This window comes from Helobdella robusta, assembly GCF_000326865.2.
Source record: "Helobdella robusta unplaced genomic scaffold HELROscaffold_12, whole genome shotgun sequence".
Classification (NCBI taxonomy): domain Eukaryota; kingdom Metazoa; phylum Annelida; class Clitellata; order Rhynchobdellida; family Glossiphoniidae; genus Helobdella; species Helobdella robusta.
The window spans coordinates 2633809-2660327 of NW_008703664.1; the positions used below are offsets into that span (position 1 = coordinate 2633809).

Genomic DNA, 26519 nt, shown 5'->3' on the forward strand with positions numbered 1-26519 from the left:
TTTTTAACTTTCATAATAATATATCTTTGTTCATTTGTTTGCATTTTATATGAACATCAACTTCTTCATTTGGTAATAAAATTGCGATTCCTTTTAATTGATTTTTTAGAACTATTAAACTTTCCCAAGTAAATAATTTTTACAATCAAATTTCCACGAACAATATCTGCAAAAGCGTAAAACTCTCGCACACACCTCCAACACGTAGGTGCAGGAGACGTGGTGTAAACAAAAGAGACGGAGGCCCATTCTCAACAAGCGATCAACACAACACTGAGAGAGAGTCCGCACGGTCAACCGGGATCGATCCATTTTATGACACCTCAGAGAATGACAGTTCTAGGAACCAGGCTAAGTGATGTTCATAATAATGAAACATCAATCTTTCATTTTTCCTTTCACACTAGCAATTTTGTTAAATGATGATGTCAGCGTTTGGATTATTATGTTGTGGACTGTTAAGTTGTTGTAATTTATTTTTAATTATATCCTCGATTATTGCTGTGCGGTCTATCTGCTTGTATAGTTTCTTATTGGGGCTGTAGAACTGCACTCACATATATATATATATATATATATATATATATATATATATATATATAATTTTTGAATCTATATTAGGCATGCATCTGCATCATGCAATGGGAGCATGGAAATTATGTTTTCGTTTAAAAGATAGTATTAGCAATTGTTCTCTCACGATCAAATGACAAAACAACAAAAAGAAAACGCTATATATAATAAAAAATATATATATATAATAAGATTTTCAATTATAATAAAGTGAATTCACAGCTATTTAGTACGGCTTATTTGGCACATGCATTTTTAATTGTAAATAACGACATTGAACGTTGTAAAATTTAAAAAATGTCAGACTTCTTTTAGAATGTAAATGTTTTAACAGTGTGTGAAAATGAAAAATTCAAACTTATCAGACTGTCAGTTTCGTACAATTGTTATTCAACGGATAGAATAGTTCATGATATATTTAAAATCGATTGTGGTGAACGTTGAAATTCCATGCTGTACTCTTCATACGTTGCTGTAAAATCATTTTAACGTCTGAAAATTAACATCATTTCTTTATAGAAACCTATGAGTCGTATCATTCAAATAATTACGGATAGAAAACAACTTTAAAATGAATGTTCTGAATTTAGATTCGTTGATTTGATATTTGAGATAAATAAATAAATTTTAATATTCAAAAGTAATTTTATACATTTTCAACAAAATATATTTTAAAAAGTATTTTGACAAAAAAAATTCAAGATTTTATTTTAGAAATTATAAAGCGAATGTTGCTTTAGCGTTTGAAGATATCAAATTTTGAACAGCACAAACAACATGCTAGAGCCAGGCATGCGCAATGAATCAACTGGTCCTTTCCAAACATCTAGATATTTTACAACAACTTATTTACAACATAATGAAATATTTAACTCCTCCTCACTATTTTCAACAAAAAATGTTCTTCCTTCAACGCTGGATTTAACGTTATCAACACAAACATCAGTGAGTTTTTCATTTACCAGTCCATATATATCCAATTCCAAGCGATCTTTAGACTATTACAGATTCACATGGCTCTACATTTCACCTCTCATCTTAGTGATAGGTTTGTTTGGAAATATTTTGACGCTATCTGTAGTCAACAAAAGACCGCTAAAGCATAGCCCTACAAGAATTTATCTTTCTGCTATGTCCGTTGGCGACAGCCTGGCTCTAATATGGAAAATAATTCCTGAATTTATGCGAGTGGCTGGTGTTTTAAATTTTAGTTCAATTAATGAGTGGAGTTGCAGAATAGAACAGTTCAGTTTTTATACATCGAGTGATGCTGCAATCTGGTTCATGGTGGCTTTCACGATAGATAGGTTGGTGGCTGTATGTTTTCCATTGAAAAAAAGAAGCTTGTGCAAGCCAAGTTCAGCAAAAATTTTTGTTGGTGCTGTTGTTATTGCTGCCATTTTTAAAAACGCTCATGTATTTTGGACAAGGGGTTTAGTTTTAATGGATGAAATACCAGATGATCGAAAATTCAAAGGAAACACAAAAAAACTGTTTTATGAAAACAATTTTTTTAATTATCATAAAATAAAAAATGTTTCAGTGAATGAAATCACAACGTCAACAAACACGCGAACAAGCTCAAACGAGACTATGTTACTATCTGGGCGGTCGATCGAACCAGTCATAAATAAAATAAATTATATGTTCCAGCACACAACACATCGCACTCCATTCAAAAATGGACAATTAAAATGTCAACGTTTAGAAAGGTACAAGTATTTTGAGCAAGACATCAGAACCTGGCTAGCATTTGTTTTCATCACAGTTCTGCCGGCCACCATCCTCATTGTATCCAATGTCATGATTGTCGTGACTCTCGTCAGGGTTCACCGATTCAGGACCGCAGGCAACAACGGGAGTGCTCCTCTGCCATCGATGTCCAGCAAGTGCGACAGCTCATCAGCCTCATCGTTGCATCAGCACCAGCAACAACAAATTAAGTACCACAGCTGTCAGAAGAAGGAACAGAAGCAAATTTTTGATGGACCAAAACAAATGAATGAATTAAAACTCGATCCAGAAGTATTAAATAATTCTCGAGCAAAATCTGAATTAACAGCGGCGAAATTTTTTGAAAAGAAACCATCATATTGTAAATATTCGCCAACAAGTGGTTCGTCTAAAATTCAACATCTTATAGTTCAGAAACATCTCTCAAATTCAAATATGATAAACGACAAAATTGAAGCAGAAGAAAAATATGAAGAAGACCAAACATCAGCAAAACCAAATCACTGCATTCCACAAGTGGAGAACACGAAACGTCCATCAATGCAAAATTCTCTTCTTAATTCGTCGAACGGTGCGCAACCGTTGCAGCCAAAAATTAAATATATATTCACCGGGACATCTCTAATGTGTTTGGCTGTTTCAATAACATTTGTTGTATGTGTTGCTCCAAGCATCATATTAACAATCAGCAAAACAGAATGGAAAAGGAAAAATGAGAAAGCATATGGGATTGCCACATTGGTAAACAACCAACTGGCTATGGTGAATCATGCCATCAACTTTATTCTCTACTGCATGACGGGTCAGCAGTTTAGGAGGGAGTTGAAATCGTTGATGCAATGTAGGAGAAGAAAGCCATCGCACCATTTCATTAACAAGAAACTTTGTCAACAGAATTTACTTTCTCAACAAAAAAGTCTAATGCTCAAAAAACAAAAAAACAACTCACGAAAAATTCCATTGTCATGCCTACCATGCAACAAACCAGGACCAAAGTTTAAAAGAAATTACAACGAAATTAACTTTAGAAACGGTAATAGAAATGTTTTGAGCAGCTTATACGGGCTCAGTTGGAGAAGCAGTGCTGGAACGTTGTCCACCAAGAGTTCAATACTCACAAGTTCGGTCATGAAAAATTTAAAGATCAATGTTGATGGTGCGGACAATTAAATTTTCTGGAAACGATTTTATTTTTTACTCGTGGCTCACTGAGACGTTGGTGTGAGTGATTCTTTCATCGTTAACAACACTTGATGTCATTTAATATAATCAGAATTGATATTGTGAACTCATGCTTATCTGTCACTATCTTTCATGTATATGCCATAAACGATGTTGCTAACATTCTTATTTGCTTTTTATCAAACATTATCTATATATATTTAAAAAATATAGCAGATTAAGTGATGAAAATAAAAAACAATTTAATAATAGTTTTAAATAAATATCCGTAACTGATGATTGAACAACAATTTGAGAAGTGTTTAACTGTTACGTTTCGTTTACTTGGAGCTGCGATGTTTTTTCAACGTGCATGATAATTTAAAATTGATTCATTGTCATGGAGTTTTCCTATTAAAAGTTACACATTATCAAATAAAAATAATATTTAAACTCATTTAGTTTTTTTATATTTGATTATTTATCTATTTTATTTTATTTATTGATAAAGGGTAATTCGCATCATATTTTTTTCTATCATGTTAAAAGAAAACTGTGCTATAGAAGTGCAAGTTTATTCCTGCGTTGGTTAATTTTTAAAGTCAAACGCATTTATGCAAATATTTTACAAGCATTTTCACCAAATTAAAACCTGGAAAAGTTAAATAAACTTTTTCTTTGATTTTATTTTTCTTAAAGCAACAAAAGAAAAAAATATTGATTTTATTTGAAAAAATAAAAGAAAAAATAAAGTTCATTTGATTTTCAAACTCAGAATTTGTGCATTTTTGTTTAAAATTTTAAGAACTTAATCAGTAGTGCAACCAACGTTTCTTTTATTAGGCTTAGAGTTGAGTATGGATTGGTTTTTGAAAACACGTTTCAACCACTTGAATTAAATTGTTTTCCAGTTTAGGAAAATTAACAAACATCTAAACTTTTAAAATGAAATCTGTTTGTGGTTTCATTAGAAGCCGCCTCTGACATTTGCATATTTGTAAATTTTAGATATTATCTATTCTGAAAAAGTTTCAAAATTGAATTGGTTTTAAAACATAAAAACTGTTTTTGTTTGTTCGTCGTGAATGCACTTCTTTCTAAATGTCATGTCAGCACTTTAAAACATTTTGCAAAATCATTCAGTATAATACTAAAAATTCTTACTATCTTATTTTATTTCAAACACTGTACCATTTTAAAAAATGTTGTACTGGTGCTATGTAATTTAATTTTTAATCACTTTCAACACCTGGTCATAAAAATACCATATATCCTTAGAAGGATTTATTAGAAATCTCGTTACCAATGCTATTAAACCGCGTATTTTATCCTGGAATAAATATATGCAGAAGCCATTATTTTCTTTAATGAACTTCATTAAAAAAAATTTTATTTTTTTTTTGTTTATGACTTTTTTATAGACGTTTTATTTTGTAACGATACAAAAGCGTTCTCCAATTAGATGTATTTTGTGTGAAGGTTTTTTAAAAGATTTATAAAGATGTCTTTATGTTTCACATTTCTTCACATTCTTCTACAAATATTATATCTGCTTTTTATGTTCAAATTTTTGGTGTACTATTTTTATTATGTTTGTTCAAAAAAGTAAGAAAAGTGTTTTAATCTTTCAGGTTGAATAAAAATTTTTAAGAGATCTTTTTTTCTTTTTTTTGCTGCTACATAAAACTGAAAACCATCTTTAATTTTGGTGATATGAGTAAAATAAAATTTTTGGTTGTCAAAAATCCTAGGAATACAAATAAAACCCTTCAGTAAGCTACAGAATGTTATAAGGTTAAAAATAAAAACTATTCATTTAAGAATCTTGACATATTTTTAATTTTATTTCTGCGATAAATACAATTTTACAAGTATTAAATGTACTTGACCTATCCGATATATAACTGTTGAAATAATTTTTAAATAAGTTTCAGTTATTTTTTCAATTATATGTCAAGAAGAATTGAATTATTTTTAAGTTAGAAGTTTTCAAATTAATATCGACTTGGCACATTTAAAAAAATTGAAGATCTAGCCAAATGGCCAGTCGATTGGACACTTCGAGTTTTGATCTCTCAATATTAACTGCTAAATAAATTTCAATCTCATTTCAATCTCATTTCAATTTCTAAGATCATTTGAGATCATTTAATAACGATTCACTCCGTCAATATGGCATACAGTTACTATTGTGCAATTTTGTGTGAAAATATTTTTATGAAGTTGTGTTGCCTTCCTTTAGAGCGATATCCAAATATTCTTTTTTCCGCCTCACAAATATACGCGAGTAAACGGTTGCATTTTCGTTGTGCAACAAACTGCATTGATTTTGTAAATTATGTTTTTCATTTACAAACAACGCTTCAACTCAATTATTTCCATAAGCCACATATTTTAACAAAACTTAACAGATGTTTGGCTGACTATGAAAAAGATTATACGTTAATAACTAAATTATAAGTTAATAACTAAATAATTACAGATTTCAACACATAAAATGGGCTGCCATTGAAAATGAATGAAATAGTAGAACAAGCTAATGTCATAATCAATTTCATTCCACAAGATAACCTTCATTATCGTCATCATTAACCTCATTCTCATCGTCACCAGCCTCATCAAAGTATTGATTTTTTTTAGAATCCTCATAATTCACCGGTCAAATCGACCTTAACATCGCTCAGCAGAATTGCATTTGCATTTAAAAGCATCAATAAGCAAATTAGCCATATTTCATTCCCCATTGTACACATGCGCCTGTTGAGTGTTGCTGCCAGTGTGGTGTGTTGTCATTTGATATATTGATGGGCCTTGATGAGCAAGCGATGAATTGAACAAACAATGAATGAATATAGCTCAATCATCCCACACACTCCGTTTAATGTTTCCCTGGTAATGCAAAAAGGGATGATGGATCCGGATGCAAGTATTTGCGTACCTGAAAAGGTTCACTCCATTAAAAAAATTTAGTCTATTTCTTCAAGTCTCAATTTATTGTTTTGAAATGTTTTTTAATTGCCTGGGCCATGTTTGCACACTTTCTCTTTTACAAGACTGACGCTTGCAAACTGTTTTCTATATACATTCTACTGTTGTTTGTTCGATATTGACTTATAAATGTGCGGGCATGGAATCGTTTGTTTCTCAGCAATTATTTCCGGCTCGCCATTATTTTGCTGCAAATGCAATGCATTCATTGCATTTTTTCTCTATATTAAAACTGATTACTTTAATATTTTTTTATTGTATTTTAATTTCTGTGCTTGCACATTTCAATACATATTTTTCACAATTTAACAAAAAGTTAAATCGTTAAAAAGAAATTTTTTAAGTTAATTTAAAAAAATTCAACAGTTGTATGTTTGTGTTTTAAATTAGTGTTATACGTGATGCGATTTGTTATATTTATCTAGACTAATTAAAATTTAATTTATAACTTAATTTTTTAAAGACACAAACACAAATGAATGCATTGTTAATCAGTGGATACTTTTTATTGAGGCTGGCTAAAATACGACAGACAGACAGCACGACACGTTTTAGACCGCTGCACAAGCACATCATACATAAACAAGAACAACGCATTTTTAGTGGTTGCATGTTGCATCACAATGTTGTTCGTAGAACTTACTAGATGGGTTGAGTTTTTGCTCAAGTGTGCACGATCACCTTTAGATATAAAATTAAATCATTCTATTTAGTTTCAATAAAATAAAATACCGTTGAATTCATTTTTCTCAGCTTCTATGAATTATAATCTTATTGTTAAAATTAATATTAGACAGATTATTAAAAGTCATTTTCAATCAAATCAATTAATAAACTTTAATCCAATGCCCTTGTGTGGGAGGATATCAAGATTTGCTATGAACTTTGCAAGTAATTGAGCGATCAATGAAACTTTTGAAAAAAAATTACCTATCAGTTGCTGCCACATTTGACAATGTCAAAAAAAATAATGGATACTCAGAAAATATACAATTATTTTCCGATCTCAATCAAATGTTCAAATTAGTTGAGTGCCTTTGAAGAAGTGGTCAATAAATAGGATAATTTGCTTGCAGGAAGTCGCCATGAACACAGAAGGAAGAATTAAGATTAGGCGATTCAGACAAAAGTTAAGGATAATCCATTTTGGTTGGAAACATTGAGGCTTACAACCATTTTGAATTAGTAGCACTTGATTAAGAATAAACCGCTTTTTGTTTTTAGAAGTAATAATTTTTAAGCACTTTTGGAAAAGAATGGTAATAGAGACAACCTGACTTCGGCTCAAATGCATTAAACATTATTATAATGATATTATATTTATATAACGTAGTATTTGTTTAATTCCACAATATAAAATTACAATAACATTCCATTCAAACGTTCATACAACACAATCACAAACAGTTTAATAAAAAAAAATTGGAGCTGTCCGTAAAGAATGTCATGCCTTGAAAGGGAAGGGATTCAAAAATTTTGTGACCTTCTGTGGCAGGGGGGAAGGTGGGTCAATTTAATGTAATATCCAGTTTTGCACTTTTCTACCATTAATTAATGACGGATTAAGAATCACTCAAGGCCGCATTCGTGAAGCATTTGGATAACACCAGAACGATTCAGCCTATATTTCTAAATAAAAATTTACTGAATTAAATGAAATTTTCAGAAAAAGTCAAAAATTCATTAAAAATGGTTTTTAAATTAATTTAACGAAGAAAATTTGAAGAAGAGAAGAAAACTACAAATAAATACTTCAATAAGAAAAATAGTTTTTATTCGCTAGAAGTCAGACATAATTTAAACACTCCATGGAAAAATTACAGAACAAAGCTCACAGGCACACAAGTTTGTTAACCTTAATAACCGTCGAATGAAAATTGTAAATCTAAAAAACAGATTTGAGCTTTCAAGACTTTTGATAGATTAATTGTGTTTTTCTTTAACGAAAAGAGTATCTCCCGGTAAATATTCATCAGAGAAGTGCATCAAGAGTCATTATCGTTGTGTCGTGAACGATGTATTTATTTAAATAGTTTTTTTGTCCGGTACAAAAATGAAACTTATAGGCTTCAGATGGCAATTTTACTTTTGCAGGTTAGGTGTTGTGAAATAGCCCTCCTGTATCTTAAATTTGCGGTGACTGGGTTTGTCACTTGCTCAACTCAGAAAACTTACCTGTTTAATTTCTAATTTTGAATAGACCAGTTATTTTAGAGCACAGATAACATTATTTCTTAATTGGTGCTCCAGAAATGACAGCTAATACAAATACTAACAAACACACAAACATCTATCTCATTCTTTGTTTGAAAGAGGCGTCCAACTGTGGCACGTATAACAACGACGCTTATTCGCTGAATTTGCTTACCATTCTATTTTCCTACTGGCGTTTCATAAAACAATATAATATTGAATATTCAGCAAAAGGTGATTGATCAAAGTTTTCGAACACTTTTATTTATGATTTGAAACATTGGTTTTCATTTACAACTTGTGTGTTGAGAATTTGTTTTAACAAATCTGAACACTCTATTAGTATTCTTCCTATTATCTTACCTGATTCTAAAACTCTTGATGTCTCTCACAAGTTTCGTAGTCTAGGCTTTATCTTTGTTTCTAGTATGTTTCTTTCTTTTCAGATTAATAGTGTTGCTAAAAGTTCTTACTTTCATCTACGTAGAATAAAAAAACTTTTGCCTTTTCTTGATGATCCTACTCTTCTCCTTCATGTTACTTCGTTAGTCTTATCTACGATTGATTATTGTAAATCGCTCTACTATGGTTTTCCTGATTCTATACTCAATCCTTTAAGCAAAGCTTTTAACTCTGCTGCTCATCTAGTTGCTCGTGCCCCTTTCTTTATATCTCCATATCTTGTTCTCTTGCACTGGTTTCCTATAAAATATAGAATAATTTTTAAAATTTGCACATTTATGTATAAGCCTCAATCTAAATTATTTCCTAAGTACTTATCAGATATATTAATTGAACCTAAACGTCCCGGTTTACGATCTTCTCTTTGTTCTCGCTTCTTCTTAACTCGTGTTAAACACTCTTTTGCTAAATCTGCATTTGATTTTTCTGGCCCTTATTTTCTGGAACTCTCTACCTACTTCTCTGACTACTTCTCTATCACTTACGTAGTTCAGAGCGAATCTCAAGACCCATCTGTTTGCAAAATTAATTGAGGAGTGCTGTTGAACATCGCGGAGATAGCGCTTTACAAGCTAATTGGTTGATTGATTGAAAATGCAGCATATTGAATAATTGTCTATTTCAAAATCGCTAAGCTACAAAAAACAGAACTGTGGTGATTTCGAGTTAAAATTGTCATCGTAAAGTGTTTTATGCAACAAAATAACAAAAGTCGCATGTTATGGCATCAACTGCCACGACAAGCAAGATCTTGTACCAAGTATAAACGTTTCAAAACTTTTTTTTCATTGAACACTTAATTCGTTACTGTTACTATTCTGTTTATATAGTCATTTATTTGAACATTATATTTTATTTTGATGTTTAGTTTTGTTTTTTAATTGGTTTTGTTCATTTTTTTCCTGTGTCTAGGGTGGCCATACAAGCTTATGTTAAGATTCTGGTCTCCTGACTGTGCTAGAATAAATTGAATACATAAATTTTACCTAAATGTGATGCTATCAACCTAAAGTGAATACATATTAAAAAAATTTTTCTCAGAATTGAAATAATTTAATTAATATTTTAACAGGCAACGGTAGAAATGTTATTTTTTTAGTTGCACACATATTTTATTAAAACAATCTATGATATTGTAATATAGAAAATTGTTCTTTCCATTTGTATAGATATCTTATTGAAGCGATCTAATATTATAATAAAGTTTTGCACAACATGATCCTGAAGACATCAGCGCAAGCTGTTACACAACAACGTACACCACAACGAACACATTTTTTGCCCATCTTTCGAACACTCATCAGCTCATTTTGTTATTTCAAAAGTTTTTTTCAAACGTTTGAGGTGTTTACAATTTGAATTTTAATTAATAAAATGTTTGCTGCTAAACTAGCAAAAATCTTTGCTGGTATATAATATCACAGATTATAGTACTTTAAAAAGCTCGTGCGTTTATTGGTCGAGAATTTTGTGACGAAACGAAGAAAACTCCGCCCCACTGTATTTTAATTTGAATCAATAAATACTCCCAAGATGAAACACGAATGCATCAAATGAAGTTTTGGTAAATTTTCATCTGATGAAATGACCATAAAAACTGACAATCTCACAATTAAACTAAATATTTAAAAATAGATAAAGTTGAAAAAATAAGAACGACTTGGTCATAGTATAAAATAAATAGTATTAATTTTTAATATAAAAATAGTTCAACAATGGGAAATTGAATAATAATATTTCTAAAATAAAGTTCTTTTCAAAATAAAATTATTTAGCAGTGCAATAATTGTTGGATTTATAAAAATCATCCACAATAAGTTGAAGTTTGGATAAATAGCTTTTTTAAAGTGAAGTGCAGCCAGTGAAATTTCAATTTATGGACAAAACTTTATTTGATGAGAACAGCAGCAATACAAAATTAGAACAATTTGTTAACACAGACAACAATCACAATACTAACAGACAATACTAACGTTGATAACAGAGAAAACACTGATTTTGCAAATATCGAAACAATTTATTGTCGGTGAAAGAAGCAAATAATTTGAAAGTGATGTCATCTGATCAACATCCAGCAATGACGCAAGTTTCAAGTTCAAGCTGCTTAGAGACAACATTCGGTTCACCGAGCACTGCCTCGACTGCATTCAACTCTGAATTGCCATCGTTGGATCTCCTGCCTTCCCTTTCCAGCCAGCCGTCACTTCATCAGTCGAAATTCGATTTGTCCTCGGCGCACCACTTCATGGCTGGTTGCAGTAGCGAAGTGAGTTACATCAGCACATTGATAAAACAAAATGAATTAATTTTTTTACCGCACACTTTAAAACAATGCAATCCAACGCATACAAAAACAACGTTGGGTCCTCCAATTGATTTGCTTCCAAATTCTGATGAAAACAAAATAAACTTGCCGTTTGTAACTCAGCAAGTCTATGAAACGCAACAATACAAACAACAAAAGCAACAAATTCATATCTTGTTTCAACAACAGCAGCAGCAAATTGAAAAAATTAATCAATGGACAAAATTTGAATCTTCAACAACTCATTTACCTATTTCTAGTCTTCAGTTCATAGACATTCCCGGCATGAACCTCGATACCAATCATCTGACTAATTTGAAACTAAATGATTCCCAGATGTCCCCTAAACAACATTCCCAATCCAAACAGACACCATGTTTCAACAACAACAACAACAACAGCAGCCGCAACATCTACTGCAACAGCAACACGATCAACAACTGAACTTTCAAATACCTCGGCAGTTCCAGTTCAACGACATCACGCAAATGAACCTGTCTGCTGAATATTCACAGAGCAACCTGCAACAACACGTGAGGCAGCAGTGGACGGTCGCCGACGCAACGACGGCCTCCACCGCAAAAAAAAAACGTCGCCGCGTCATAACAACCGACCAACGACGAGCAGCTAACATAAGGGAGCGCAAACGAATGTCCCATCTTAATGAGGCCTTCGATGGTCTCAGGAAAAAAGTGCCAACATTCGCTTACGAGAAAAAGTTGTCAAGAATAGAAACGCTAAAATTGGCGGTGACTTACATTAAGTTCATGTCCGACTTGATTAAGCAGGTTGATTCAGGAACGTTCGTCCCAGGAAATATCGGAAACTGCGTTAATGCTGCATTTTCTGGGAATGTTAAAGGTTACTTTTAAATGTCTTGTATTAGAATTTTTAATAAACCTAGATATTTATCAAATTAAAATTTTAAATAGTTCTAAATTTTTTCGTATCAGTAGCATTAATTTAGGCAATTTTCCGTATTTTGTTTTTTATAGCTATGTAAAAAAAGTTTGAAATTTTTATTTATGTATACTTAATAAAACAATCTGATGTAGATTTATCCCCAATGACGTGTGACGTGAACTTGTGTAGCACATCATTGGACCACGCACAACTGCCCTTGATACTTGGACAGCAGCAGCAACAGCAACAACTGCGCAATTTAGCACCTCACTACAGCATCAACCACAGCATCGACAACAACCTCTTTCTGGGCATCAACGACGATCGCAACCACTCTAACAACAACAACAATGGCGATTCTCTGGCTAGTGATGATGATGAGGAAGAAGATGGCAGTTTTGATGATGATGTCAGCAATGGCATCAATGAAATTTAAGGATGATGTTGTCGGTTGGAAAATATTGAATACAGAAATTCAGTCTGCATCGTTATATTACATTAATGATTTTTAAATTTTATGTGCTAAAAATGTGCTAGGCATTTTATAATTATATTGGTTGTTTTGTAGGCTTATTTATTCAGTAAAAAATTTCTAAAACTTTATTTTTTGTGATGTCGGAACTAAAGTAGAGTTAACTTAATTCACAGCTCAAAATGCTTCTGAAAGTGTCGGATAATATTATTTTTCTTGCAATATAATATTTCAAAAAATTCATTAAAAATATATACAAAAAATGCATTAAAAAAATGCAATCATATTTCTAACAAAAATAGAAAAATATGCACAAAGCATGTAGGTAATCTATTGGTGATTATTTAATTCCCGCTGACGAACTAAATTTTATAGGGTTATGCTATGCTAAATACAGTTGAGCAATTGAAATTATTTTACGAATACACAAAAATAAATATTATAAGTTATAGTGATGTGGACGAACGGGTTAAACGTGAATGAGATGAGTATGAGAAAAGGCGTTTGATATATTTATTCACTATTGAATCGTGCGGGTGCTCACATATGTTACCAACGGGAAGAAATAATAACGAACTGATGGCGATGACGTTGATGATGATGACGATGATGATGATGATGAAGTTGTTGTTGTTGTTGTTGTTGATGATGAAGTTGTTGTTGAAGATGTTAATGATGATGACGTTGATGATAATGGGGACGACGATGCTTATTAGGGTGACGATATTAAAAATGTTGCGGTTTAAATTATAACAATTTTAATTGCAATATAATAACGATGTTTTCATATGTATGTCGTATATAAATAGTTAATACTCATATATAAATACATATATATAATATATATATATATGAATATATATGTATACATGTATATAAATGTTATAGGTTACCACATAAACATGATATCATAATAAAAAAAAGTAACAATCGTCAATGCATCGTGTATAACATTTCATCAGCTTTACACAAAGTTTAGAAAGATGAACATAAATATTTAAGAACATAAATGATTGAATTTTTACAAGACATTTTAATTATATTATCTTCATGGATCTCTTATATTGGTTGCTTACTAAATAAGTTTTAAAATGAGCACATTAATGTACGTACACATCTCAAACTAACTTAATTCATAAGTGTCAATATCTATAAAGTATTTTAACTAAAATAAAGCGACCTGCCTACGATCGTCTTCAAGTTTTTAATTTTTATCATTTTTGGTAAAATGATAAAAATTATGCAAAATTTACTTCAGCCTTTCCTGGTCTATCTTTTTAGAATTCTCTTCCCTCTTCTCTACTTTTCTACCACAAGTTTAGAGCGGATCTGATTGCAAAATTCATTGAGGAGCACGGCTGAACGTCACGGAGACGGTGCTTTAAAATTAATTAATCAAAATAATACAAAGCAGAAAACCATTGAAATGATACAAAACGCAACTGATTCAAATAATGAATGGCACATGCACACGAGGAAGGAAGGCTTAACGTGGGCCGTGAGAATCAACGATCTTATTAGACGCAAGGGTCAAAAAGTTATGCGAATCTATCCAATATTCTGGGATTGGCTCGTATCGCAACAAAACGTATTTTTAATTTGCTGAAAATGTTTCAAGATATTTTACACACAAGAATAATCGAGTTATATGAGTTATGAATTATGCAAATCTAACTCAATTAATACATAGAACTCTACATTTTTACATTTGAATGCGCTTCTTCATAACATCATTGTTCCATGATGCTTTGGTAGTTAGCAGCACTGTGTTGTAGCTTGTGGAGCTTGGTTTACACATAAATAAACTATAAATAAAGGAAAGAAATTTTGTTTGTTTGTTTACGTTTTGTATTTTAAATGCGAGTATTTCGCTTGAACGTCATTCCGAATCAGTGTTGATACGTAGCCTGCTGTTTAAAGTTTATTGATTTCATGATCAGGCGTCAGTGACCAACTAACTTACTGAATTAGTGAACATGAATCCAACCTCTATTGTTGCCATTAGCATCTTGAGTGCTATATTTTTCGGTGCACTGATTGCTTTGATAATTATTCTGAGAAAAAAACTGTGCAAACCGTTCAATGATATCGTGGGGTACTATCAACACGAAAACAGGTTAAGTTTGAAATCCTCTTCTTTCTCCTTTTTTGTCAAGCTATATTCTATCTCCACTGTTTTTATTAAATTATTTCTTCAGTTACTTAAAAAATTAAAATTATTAAAGGTCTGTGTAGGCAAATTTCAACAAAGCTTGATTTGAATGTGAACAAACCTAACTAACAACTAATGCCAATAGAATAGGCTAACCAATGAATTTAATTTTATATTAGATTAGCTATTGATTAGCTGCTATGTGCTGTTATATTATAAATTATATAATATACGATTATTATACATTATAGATTATACATGTGTGCTATACAAAATAAATACATTATTATACAATTTGATTAAATTAAGTGCTTAACACCAATCTGCGCTCAGAAGTTTTATATAGAAACAAACAGTGGCGAATCTAGGCAACTTTGGCGGAGGCAAAAAATGTTTAAATTTTTATAAGGGGGGCAGAATATGTGGTAATGTTGCTGACAACCTTTATCTTGCTTATCACATTTAATTTTTGGTTGAATTTGCTCATAAAATGATCATTTTTCTGACTTTTATTAAAAAATTGTTCACAACAGGAATAGCCATTGCTCCTGACATCCCCCACTAGATCCCACTGGCAACAAATACATGCACTATATAATTTATTGCAATAGAATAAAATCTTTGTGCATACATTACATAAAATAGACATAATTATTCTATTTTATTTTTTAATCAAACACAAATGAATTAATTTTTAAGTTCATGGACTGATTTGCAGTCAAATGTGCCAACAAAATTGGCATATAATTACCAGATAAATGGGGTTTTTTGATTCCTTAATTTATTGTCTTACTCATTTTTTCACTATTTCAGATACCAAAATTGTAAAAAAAAATTTTGGAAATTTGTCGAAAACATGGCATAATATAATGCAATATTACATAAATGAAATTTATTGTTTAACTCTGGATCAATTTTATTTTTTGTTCCATGATGAGTGATTTCAAAGATATAAGTTTTTAAAGACTGGAACATGTTTCTATTCTATGACTTTGTTATAGTTTTTGTTTTCGGAATTGAAATATTTTTTATGAAAAGATGTTTGAAATAATCTTCAATAATTTTTTACAGTCAAATGGAGAACCTTGTGGAAAACATGGAAACATGTTGCAACGAGAACAATAATGAAGTTGAACTAGGTGAGGTTAACGAAGTCATGGATCCAAATGATAAAATATATTCTAATGAGGAATGGGCCAGTGGTGCTATGTTAGTGTTTTGTGTCTTACACTGATCAATCAGTAATTTATATTACCAAATCAAAGAGGAAATTCCTTTTGACAACATATATGTCTTTTAAATTTTGTAATATAATATTGATGAAATTTACACAGAGATCTAGTGCCTCATTGCTTAGGAATACTAAAAATTGCTCACTTGCTGGCATCAAAGATCATTCCAATCACAGTGCAACAAGGCAAACTACAGAATCCTGAAACGTTAACTGATTTGGTGTCTATTGCCAAAAGAATTGGGTCAAGGGTAGATGATGTTGTTCAATCTATGTATCCACCTCTTGATCCCAGACTTTTTGAAGCTAGGTTTTTTGAGTTCATCTTGTTTGATACTCATCATTTTTTTTCACATTTTATGGAATATCAAAAACATTTTACATTTCTTGAGGAACCGTTGCAGTTTCTTCTTATTAAAATTTTGCATGCTTTTAATAGATTCTTTTATGTTTGAATAAGAACAGAAACTTTTTATAACTGTATAAAATAACATTCATCCAAGCAATAGCTTTACATAATTGCACAAAAGAATATTGTAAAAACGTTATTTCAAGATGTTCCTCATTGGTCCTATCTGTGAATCATCTTGTAATGCTTGCAAAGTCATCATGCCAGCTACTCAATGTACTTGACTGGGTGGACCAGCTTCTTGCAGATCTTGAAGAGCACTTGAAAGTATCTACCATTATCAGATTGCTGATATTTTTCTTTTTTTATAGTTTAATTAATTTGCATTCAGTTAACCACCGCAATTTTTAATTGTTCCACGTAGCCTATGACATCTTTACAGATAGCTACCCAGACTGGAACAAATTTATATTCATTTTCAAACTGATTTTTAAAATAATTAATTTTTAAACTCTGTTTACTGATGGTTTTAAATATTTTTCCATAAAAATAATTGAAATGATATTTTTTATTTATTAAAAAGGTGATGAACGAATTTAGTCTGGTCTATGAACAGAGTTTGAAAACTATTAAAAATAATTGTGATGAAAAGGATTCGACTAGAGCTAAATCCCAGAACGGTGTGAATAGTCCGGATTTTGTGAGTATCACGAATGCAGCCCACTACAACAAACTTATTGGCCTTACGTTATCAACCAACTGTGGAAATGGTTCTCAAACTTCATGTACCACTAGTGTTAATAAAGATGATGACGAGCTCCTGGAAACATCTCTTAATATTTAATGTTGATGCTGTAGTTTTTAACTATCAGTTTTTTGAACACTTTTATATTGATCTTTTGTTTTCCGCAATCAACCAAGAAGAATTGTGTGTCGATTTTAATTAAAATTTTTCTATGATTTTTTAATTGTATAGAATAGCGTCCTTCAACGCAATGTTGTTTTCATTTTATCAATTTATAACGTGTATGTGATTCACATGATCTATTCTCAATGTGGAAATAAACTTTTTACCGTTTAAGCTCATTTGACTTCAGCTTTTATAACAAAAATAAGTTAATTTGTCACTTGTTAATGTGCTAAAATTTAAGTTCATGTCTTTAACTATTTTCACGCTTTTGCAGATTTTCAAAACGTAATTTGGTGTCTCATTTACTTATTTTAAGTGATTTTTAAAGCTTTCCCGAACTACGGTTGTTTAAAAAAAGTTGTTACAATTGGCTGAAGTGACCTGTAAATAATTCATCACCCATATGTACATATTAAGAAATTATTATATGTGTATTTTACCAATCGCTCTATTTCAAATTTTATATTAAAATGATTTTGTTAATTTAATCGGGTTTTTAAAAATACATTGTGTTTCAAACATTACGATTCATTTTCATTTATGATTCATAATTTATTTGTAATTTTCTATGCGATGTTAATAAGTTAAACATTTAAATGGAATGTTTGAAAGACATGATACATGCTAAAACATTATTTGTATAATATATTTTATAACAACGTTTACACCGTTAAGAAATCTGTTAGCATAACTCAAAATACGAGTTTTAGAAGATTTAGAACGTAAAAAAGACAAGGCGACCTAAAAATAATTAAATATAAAAACGAAATAAAATTTTCTAAAAAGAAACACTGGAATTATGAATGCTTTTAATACAATAACGTCTTGGGGCAATACGTTTTACAATTACAATTCGAGTGAAAGTGCAAAATATGTGAACAGAATATTTATAGTAAGTCTAATTAATGGTTTGCAGATGATCACCTCATGTAGTCACTTCACGTCGGCATCACCAGTTTGTTGGCTGATTTTGTCGAATCATTTGAACATCTGCTTTTCATGTTAAAAGAATAATATTCAGATAAAATGAGGCGACCTTATTTAAAACGCATCATCTTTTTTTAGTGAAGCACAAAACACAACAGAAAAGTGAACATTTATTTAAAAAATTTGCAAAAGGACAATTATTACCTGTACATTCGATCCTGGAAAAACGCTGCAAGAGTCAAGAAAACTACGCAACACGAAAATACTACGTTTATGGGAAAATTCTGCAAGACATTTAATAGTTTAGTGTTTAACGAAATTAATTAATTCGTGATTAAAAAATGAGACCAAAAAATGTGTTTGTAAAATGACATGAAAAAACTATATTTTATTTTAGTTCATTATTCTGGTTTAGTTGTCGGATTTATCATGAAAGAACATTGCTAGGGCCACTTAACTCTAATCAAATGATTGCTGAAGTTCGATCTATACACTTATAGTGATATCAATATTTTAATCAAACGAATTTAATTTGAAAAAGTTGTCTATATAACATCGTCATACCTGTAATAGAGTAACCACGACAAAAAAATTCAAAGGAACCCTGAATATGTTCATAATTGCTGCTCTGTCTGTTTAGTAAATCAAACATAGCAAAATGGAAACAACCAAAATTTTAAAAAAGCATTATCTAAAATTTATTTTTAAAACAAACAATAACTTTGATTCACATTTTCGGCAATTTTCGGAAGTCATAAGAACGATTATATGGGTCGATAAAAAAAGACAACTGACTTGTTTCAGGCAGGTATCTGCCTCTCATCATGGACATCGATGGCCAAAAAATTCCAACGCATAATTCAAACAAAATGAAGCTGATGTATACCATCAACTGATTCTGATCAATTTAATAACTTAGTTTTTATAAGAATGACACAAGTGAAATTAAAATAACAAGATCTAAAGATCTATAAATCGTTTGGCGAAATGTTAAATACTCGAAAATTTATTTGATAAATTCAATTAAAACAAAAAAAACTGAAAATAATATTACAAAAAAAAATACAATTAATCGTAGAACTTTGAGATGAGACTTTGAACTAAGGTACTCACCTGCGGTAATAAGATGGGAACAGACAAGCAGAAGGCTGACAACAACAAGACAAATCTTAAAAAAAATTATAAACAACCGTCATTATATGAGGACATCAAAATATATCCCACGTCAAATTAATGAATCGACAATTAGTGGTCTGTTAGAAAATAAAGAATAAAACCCTAAATAATGAGAAAAAACTGAATGAGCTGACTGAGCAAAGACAAACGATACAGCAAAAAAGAATAAGAAATTGATGTGTGGATAAAAATTTTATAAATCACCTTAGGAAAGACTCAACTTTGAAATGAGATGACAAAACTCGGAAGAGCGAGGAACCAGTCATTATGGAAACCTTATAGTTTTATAATGTAAGATAATTTGATGTAATTAAAATGTTACTTAATAACAATATTTATTTCTTCACACAAACCTAAATAATCTATTTAAATAAAAACGCACCATGAATGCTGCAAAAATGAAACCGTGTGGTATTTGACCTCTGTGACCATCTTTATAATCACCTGTCCCGGCGTCATCTGTTTGGTCAATTTGTTAAGTACAACCACAAAGCTCCAGATATTAAACAAAATGAATAGAAATAAATAAAACTGACTCGTTGAATAACCCATTGTCTGAAGATTGCCAAGATCACTGTTGAAAACTTGAGAACCAGTATCATTAAGAAAAACAACGTTGGAGTGATTTAAAACGAAATTTGTGATCAGATTGACGAGTGAATCACTATTTTCAAGATCATCTGACTGAGGATGTTGAATCGTAAGAAAAGGCGTCCACTTCAACACAAATGTATACATGGATCCTTCAAAAAGAGATTGCACCAAACCCAAATAACAAATTTTCGCATCTGACAATTTTATAATAAATAATCAATTAATTTATTTAAGGAAATTTTGCAAAGTGAAAGCCAGTCAAGTTGTCCAGTTTTTTTTACTTCTAAAACCAATTGAATATGTTTACCTTCTAATTCTTTACATTTTGATCATAAAATTATGCCTAGATCAAAAAGGTGATAATTTTATAGAGATAAGTGTGCTATCCAAAACTTAATGAAATTCAGTTTTTTGTGACAAGCAACATTTTTATAGTTCTACAAAACCTTACTATGATATGCATGCATTGAATATTTTCAAATGTTTCATTGTGAGTCATTCTGAGATTGAATGCAAAAAAGAAGTTAGCAATTATTATGAGTGAGTGAGTGAGTGAGTGAGTGAGTGAGTGAGTGAGTGAGTGAGTGAGTGAGTGAGAGTGAGTGAGAGCGAGTGTTTTAAATTAACAGTCTATGATACAGGCAACATTCTCGATTCATTAATTATATTAAAGTTGTTAAATAAATTGAAAGGAAAACCAGTGCCAAATTATTGGGTCTCGTTGTTTCTGATAATTTTTCGTGGGCTGAAAATATTGATTCGCTGACGTCTCGAATTAGCAAAACACTGGAATTGTATTACAAAATTAGGCATAAGCTTAATATTCCTACGTTTCTACAATTGTACTACGCTTTTATTTTCCCTCATCTTTCGTATTGTAATATTATTTAGGGTCACTCTCCAAAAACTCATATTTTAAAATTATTTAAGTTGCAAAAAAGATTTATCAAACTTATATATTATCTTAAACAAACTGACCATGTTGATGATTACTTTTTCTCTTTAAACGTGCTAACCATATTTCAATTATTTATTCTTAATGCATCCCTTTTCATGTATAAATTTATGAATAACCGATTACCTTCTAACTTTTCTAATTTTTTAATACATAAACCTTCGGATTGTTTTAACTTCACCCGGCATTTTATTCCTTACATTATTCCCTTTAGCAGATTAAAAATTCTAAATGATAGCATTTTTATTATGGCGCCTAAAATTTGGTTTAAACTTCTGCCACAATCTACCACTTCTCTCCAAACGGGGTTGTTTCAAACATCATTGTAAAACTTTTCTTTAAGCCTGTACACATGATATCACTATTTAGGTATGCTATGTTATTATACATATATGTGTGTTATATATATGTTGTTATAGGATTAGGAATGTATAAATGTGTGTGTATGTGCGCATATGTGTGCATGTGTATTAATGTGTTTATATGTAAACATGTATAAGCTCGTGTTTGTATGTGGACACGATCATCATAAAATCATTGAACTGTATTCTTTGTCTACTGTATTCATACTTTGTCAATAACGAATTTTTATTGGTTTATTCGCTGGACTACGTGTAAATGTTTTTATGCTGCTTCAATCCATTATATTGTCAATATTTTTTGTAGCCTGTACGCAAGTTTAATTTTAAATTTCTGTTTGTATTAATGTCTATTTCTTTATTTTAAATGAAATTTTTCTGTTTAACGGTGGTCTATCATAAGATCTTTTCTTTTCTGATCTCCGTATCATTTTCATTTCTTACAATTGTTTGAATTGATGAATAAATAAAATATTAAATATTAAAATCATAGACGAAAAAACAAATTTCATTTATGATCTTGCAGTCCTGCACAATTAACAACTTATTTAGTGAAACATTAAATCCAGCCATAATGTTAATCAGTTTGAAAGATGGGAAAAATTCTGACCTATTTTGATGGCACGAAAGGCATTTTGGAAAGACACAAAATAGTTTATTTTCTCATCACCATAATTTTCATCCCATAGGATGAATATGAGTATTGACATTATCGTCAATATAATTATTGCTATATCATATGGAGCCCTGAAATGTTTTTGGACAATTTTAATAAATATTTTATCAAATAAGCATCAAATCAAAGAAAAAACTCTGTATTTAAATATTTGATAACGTGATATCAAATAAAAAGGCCTACACATAGCCGAAATAGTCAACAGAGAACTGAGCAACAATTCCAGATGCAATTGCCACCAATGAATTTCCAATGACGACCCTTGAAAAAACAGGCGACAACATATTCATGGGATAGTTGTTCTGTTGGTATTATGTAATCACATTGGTAATTTCCATCAGGACGTCTAACTAAATTGATGCTTTGAATATGATTGATAATAATTGTACACATTATTAAACAGTCTAATAAAAAAAGTTACATTTTAAAATAAGGGCTGATGGGTGCTTACCTTGTTATGCTCACATATGAGCCAGGATTCAAACGCACTGCACAATATAGAAGTGGCTATTCCGCTAATAATTCGACCAATAAACAAGACTGAAAAACTTGGAATGTGCTTTGAAATAAAAAAATTATAAAATGTGTAATATATTTAAAATACATAATTACGCTGAACAATATTATTCATATTTCGAAAAATACTATTATTTATTATAAGTGATTAATTAAAAAAACAAGATAATGGCTTTTTAAAAATAATGAATGACCAAAGTTGAGCAACAACAATATGCACAACAGCAATGGAACCATCAGGATGTCGAATCAAATACAGCTGAAAAAGTTAGGGCAATCTCCGAATTGATGGCACTATTTCTAATATCATCACATCAGAACAGCACCTGCACTCGAAATGCCAAATGCCATCAGTGAAGCAGCACACAGAACTTCTCTCCTCCAGATTTCTACTAAAATACCACAGCCCAAGCCCCCAGTGTCGCACTATAACAACTCAGGTACAACCCCACCCTAACATGAAGAGCACCCTCAGCTTAAAATAGTCCCAGACGGCAAGAGAAGCGTTACCCGACACCATCAACAAAGTTTCCCTAAAAGCAGCATCATTCATTCTCCATAGCAATGCAGCCAAAACCGCTTCAGAATCGTATTTAGCACCGGTGCTGCTTAATGGATCGCTACCACCACCACCGAAAATAGACAAATCAGAAAAATGTCGGCCCAGGGCAATCAGACGGACCTTTGTCCAACTCCTTTCTGGCCATAGCACTCTCCTTTAGAGCTTCAGGGCAAAAATAGATAGTGGGTACAACGTTATCTGCCCTTTTTGAGATTAACATCCAGACGATGTCCCAAACTGTTTAGCTGTTCCAGGAACCCCCTCATCTCAAAGTCATAGATTTATGGAAGAACCCGGTCGCAATGGCAAACTGGCTCAGGGCTCACCTAGAGCTCCTACTGGACATCTAAGGAAGTGCAGGAACAACATCTTACTGTTAATGAAAGTTTTTAGCTTGAACATGTTCACATCAGAGGATGGTCACTTATTTATTTAAAATATTCATTATTCATTCATTTAATTATAGTCTAATTACTTCAATTATTTGATTAGTTATTTATAGTTATGTACAATTACATAGACAAAGTAGCAATGAATAATTAATTAATTATTCCATTCATCATAATTTATGCAGCCTTAATTTGACTTTTCAAAGTACAAATTTTATCATTTTGTTACATGCATTTTATTTATTTGTTTGTTTGTTTGTTAGTTAAAATAAATGTTCATTGACATTCAGTTTCAGACGTAGCAATAATATAATTAAGTTGAAATATTTATATATTAAGATAGAAATGAACATGAAGGCTTGCATGCACCCACTATTTTTTACGTCATACTATATATCTGAAAACAATAAGTAACAAAATAAGAATATTTACTATAATAATTTAATAACAACAGTATAAGAACAGAAGAACATAATTACACAAACAGTAAACACTCACTTTTGTAATGCAAGATAAGCTGTACAAAAATGCATAAAGAAGGCAATTTTTCTTTCTACCACTAATAAAGATTCACATAAAATAAAATAATTATGATTTTAATTTCTTAAAAACGAGTTATTTTCAGCATGCTATTAAATTGCTATTACATGCTTGTGAAATTATTTTAATGAGACTAATTATAAAAGTAGTTATATTATAAATATATATATAAGAAAAATAATATATTATTTATTTAAATGAAAAAGAAGACTTTTGTAATTAATTCAAAACTCACAATCTATCAGCCAACGACCCGACAAAAGTCCCAAAGACCATACTCGACCCATACCCAGCCACAAACAGCCGATCTATTTCCTGGGATGAAAATCCATAGTGTCTGTACAGAGCATAAATGTAAGGTCCTTGAATCCAATCACTTGCTTTTATTTTAAGAGAAATTGAAATAAACTCAAAATATTTTTATATATGCCAAGCTCAAATATAAATTTCATTAATATACAAATTTTTAAATATGTGTAAGATAATTAAGATAATAAAAAAAGACCTGAATGAGCTAATTTAAAAAAATCTGGAAATGATTAAATATGATGATAGAAGCAAGTGAGCCTTGTTAACTCAACAAAACAACCGATATTAGTCTTGCTAAACTAGTAGTAGATAGACATAGGGGTTTTGAATAGTAACTTAAACTTTTCAATAGTATGAAGGATAAAAATATTAAATCAGTGCTATGCAGTATGATAAGTAATTAAAAATTAAGAGAAAGGAGAGAGACTCTTACAATTACAACTTACTCTTTGCACAGTCTTACTAATAAAACTTAATTTACTTACCTGTGGCAAACAAATATACCAACAGGTAGATGTGTTGAAACCTGCTGAAATTCTTATCATGATTGCTGCTGAATGAGTTTTTAGTTAGCAAAAATATTAAAGTACATAAAAACGTAACGATCCAGAAACCTACAACAAATATTGTCATAATTTAACCTCTAAAAACGACGAAGTTGATGGTGACCCATCAATTTTGTAAATAACACACGCACACGTATTAACATGGCAACGATACAATAGACGTGATACTTTACTTATATATAAAGTAAATATATATATATATTAATTATATGTATATAAATATATAATACGACAAAGATATATGCAGTATATATATATTAATTATAGGAACGATGTAAGTGTATCAAAAGGTAAGTTTTTAATTAAGTTTTACATTATTATTATTAAGTTGGAGCGCAAGGCAATGTAGGTGCTGGTGGGGCGGGTAAGATAAAAGTACTTGTACTTGAACTATAGTACTTGTACTTGAGTATGATATAGAACTATATTACTAGTGTTTGATGAGTCGGTATTTGTTCTTGTACTCGAAGAAAATTAATCAATACTTTTACTTGGGATTTGAGTACTTGTACTTGAGGAAAAATACTTGAAAACATCATTGTAGCAATGATGTTATTATTATTATTATTATTATTATTTATTACTATTTGTATTATTATTATTATTTATTATTATTATCATTGTTGTTGTTGTTGTTATTATTATTATTATTGTTATTATTGTTATTATTATTATTATTATTATTATTATTATTATTATTATTATTATTATTATTATTATTATTATTATTATGTTATTCACTCTATTGACATTCCTCAGAGGATAGTACTACTGAGATTAAATGCTTTGTTGAACAAATAACTTTTTAACTCTCTTCTGAAATCTTTTCTGGAACAATTTGTTTCAATCTTGTTGGAAGATCATTCTATACCTTGGGCAGAGCAACCTGTACATATCTATCACCCAGTTTTATCCTGGTCCTAGGAATTACCATCATTTCTGACGAAACCGAACGCAATGCATGTCCCACATCAACTTCAGTTCTTTTGCAAAAAACCTCCTTCAGATATTCTGGGCTGCCACCATGTACGCAAACATGAGCCACCTCGGCCATCTTAAATCTTAATCGTTTTTTGATCGGTAGCCAATGGAGACTTTCCAACCACTTTGTAATGTGATCACGTCTACTTAGACCAATGACCAATCTGGCGGCAGCATTCTGGGTTCGTTGAACTTAATTTGCTACCCCTACACCAGCACAATACAGCAATGAATTGCAATAGTCTAATCCAGACAGTACAAACGTCACCACTAGGCTAGTAAAAATGTCAACTGGAAGACCAGACACAATTTTCGTAGCTGAAGAAAGCAAATAGCATTGAGTTTCGCGACCTGAGGCCACATCATCATAGCACTGTCAAACATCACACCCAAGTTTTTGACCTTGTCAGCCGAGATCAACCTATTACCCAACATATTATATGTAATACCTCCTAGTGCAGATAAAACTTTTTTTTAGAACCAAACCATGTCAACTCTGTCTTGTCTGGGTTAAGCTTCAAACGATTAAACCATTA

At 30.9% G+C, this 26519-nt stretch overlaps 5 protein-coding genes across 5 annotated transcripts; 4 read left to right on the top strand and 1 right to left on the bottom strand.

The window, feature by feature from the left end:
- Positions 1–1350: 1350 nt before the first annotated feature.
- HELRODRAFT_167913 (hypothetical protein) lies at positions 1351–3477 on the top strand (the record flags this gene model as incomplete). Its single annotated transcript, XM_009013631.1, has 1 exon — positions 1351–3477. One exon carries the CDS (start codon positions 1351–1353, stop codon positions 3475–3477), a length of 2127 nt encoding a protein of 708 aa, XP_009011879.1.
- An 8553-nt stretch (positions 3478–12030) lies between these two features.
- Positions 12031–12201, top strand: HELRODRAFT_153518 (hypothetical protein; the record flags this gene model as incomplete). Its single annotated transcript, XM_009013632.1, has 1 exon — positions 12031–12201. A coding segment is annotated over one exon (171 nt), but the record flags the coding sequence as incomplete, so codon positions are not given.
- Positions 12202–12482: 281 nt separating this feature from the next.
- Positions 12483–14397, top strand: HELRODRAFT_167915 (hypothetical protein; the record flags this gene model as incomplete). Its single annotated transcript, XM_009013633.1, has 3 exons — positions 12483–12728; positions 13167–13259; positions 14206–14397. 3 exons carry the CDS (start codon positions 12483–12485, stop codon positions 14395–14397), a joined length of 531 nt encoding a protein of 176 aa, XP_009011881.1.
- Positions 14398–14767: 370 nt separating this feature from the next.
- HELRODRAFT_167916 (hypothetical protein) lies at positions 14768–17367 on the top strand (the record flags this gene model as incomplete). Its single annotated transcript, XM_009013634.1, has 5 exons — positions 14768–14907; positions 16015–16152; positions 16278–16484; positions 16730–16850; positions 17107–17367. The coding sequence occupies 5 exons, from the start codon at positions 14768–14770 to the stop codon at positions 17365–17367; spliced, it is 867 nt and encodes a 288-aa protein (XP_009011882.1).
- A 1193-nt stretch (positions 17368–18560) lies between these two features.
- On the bottom strand, positions 18561–25069 carry HELRODRAFT_73100 (hypothetical protein; the record flags this gene model as incomplete). Its single annotated transcript, XM_009013635.1, has 13 exons — positions 18561–18644; positions 18925–18992; positions 19156–19258; positions 19474–19528; positions 19741–19811; positions 19919–19958; positions 20222–20324; positions 22055–22191; positions 22304–22422; positions 22572–22679; positions 24086–24146; positions 24363–24503; positions 24918–25069. The coding sequence occupies 13 exons, from the start codon at positions 25067–25069 to the stop codon at positions 18561–18563; spliced, it is 1242 nt and encodes a 413-aa protein (XP_009011883.1).
- Between the last annotated feature and the right edge of the window lie 1450 nt (positions 25070–26519).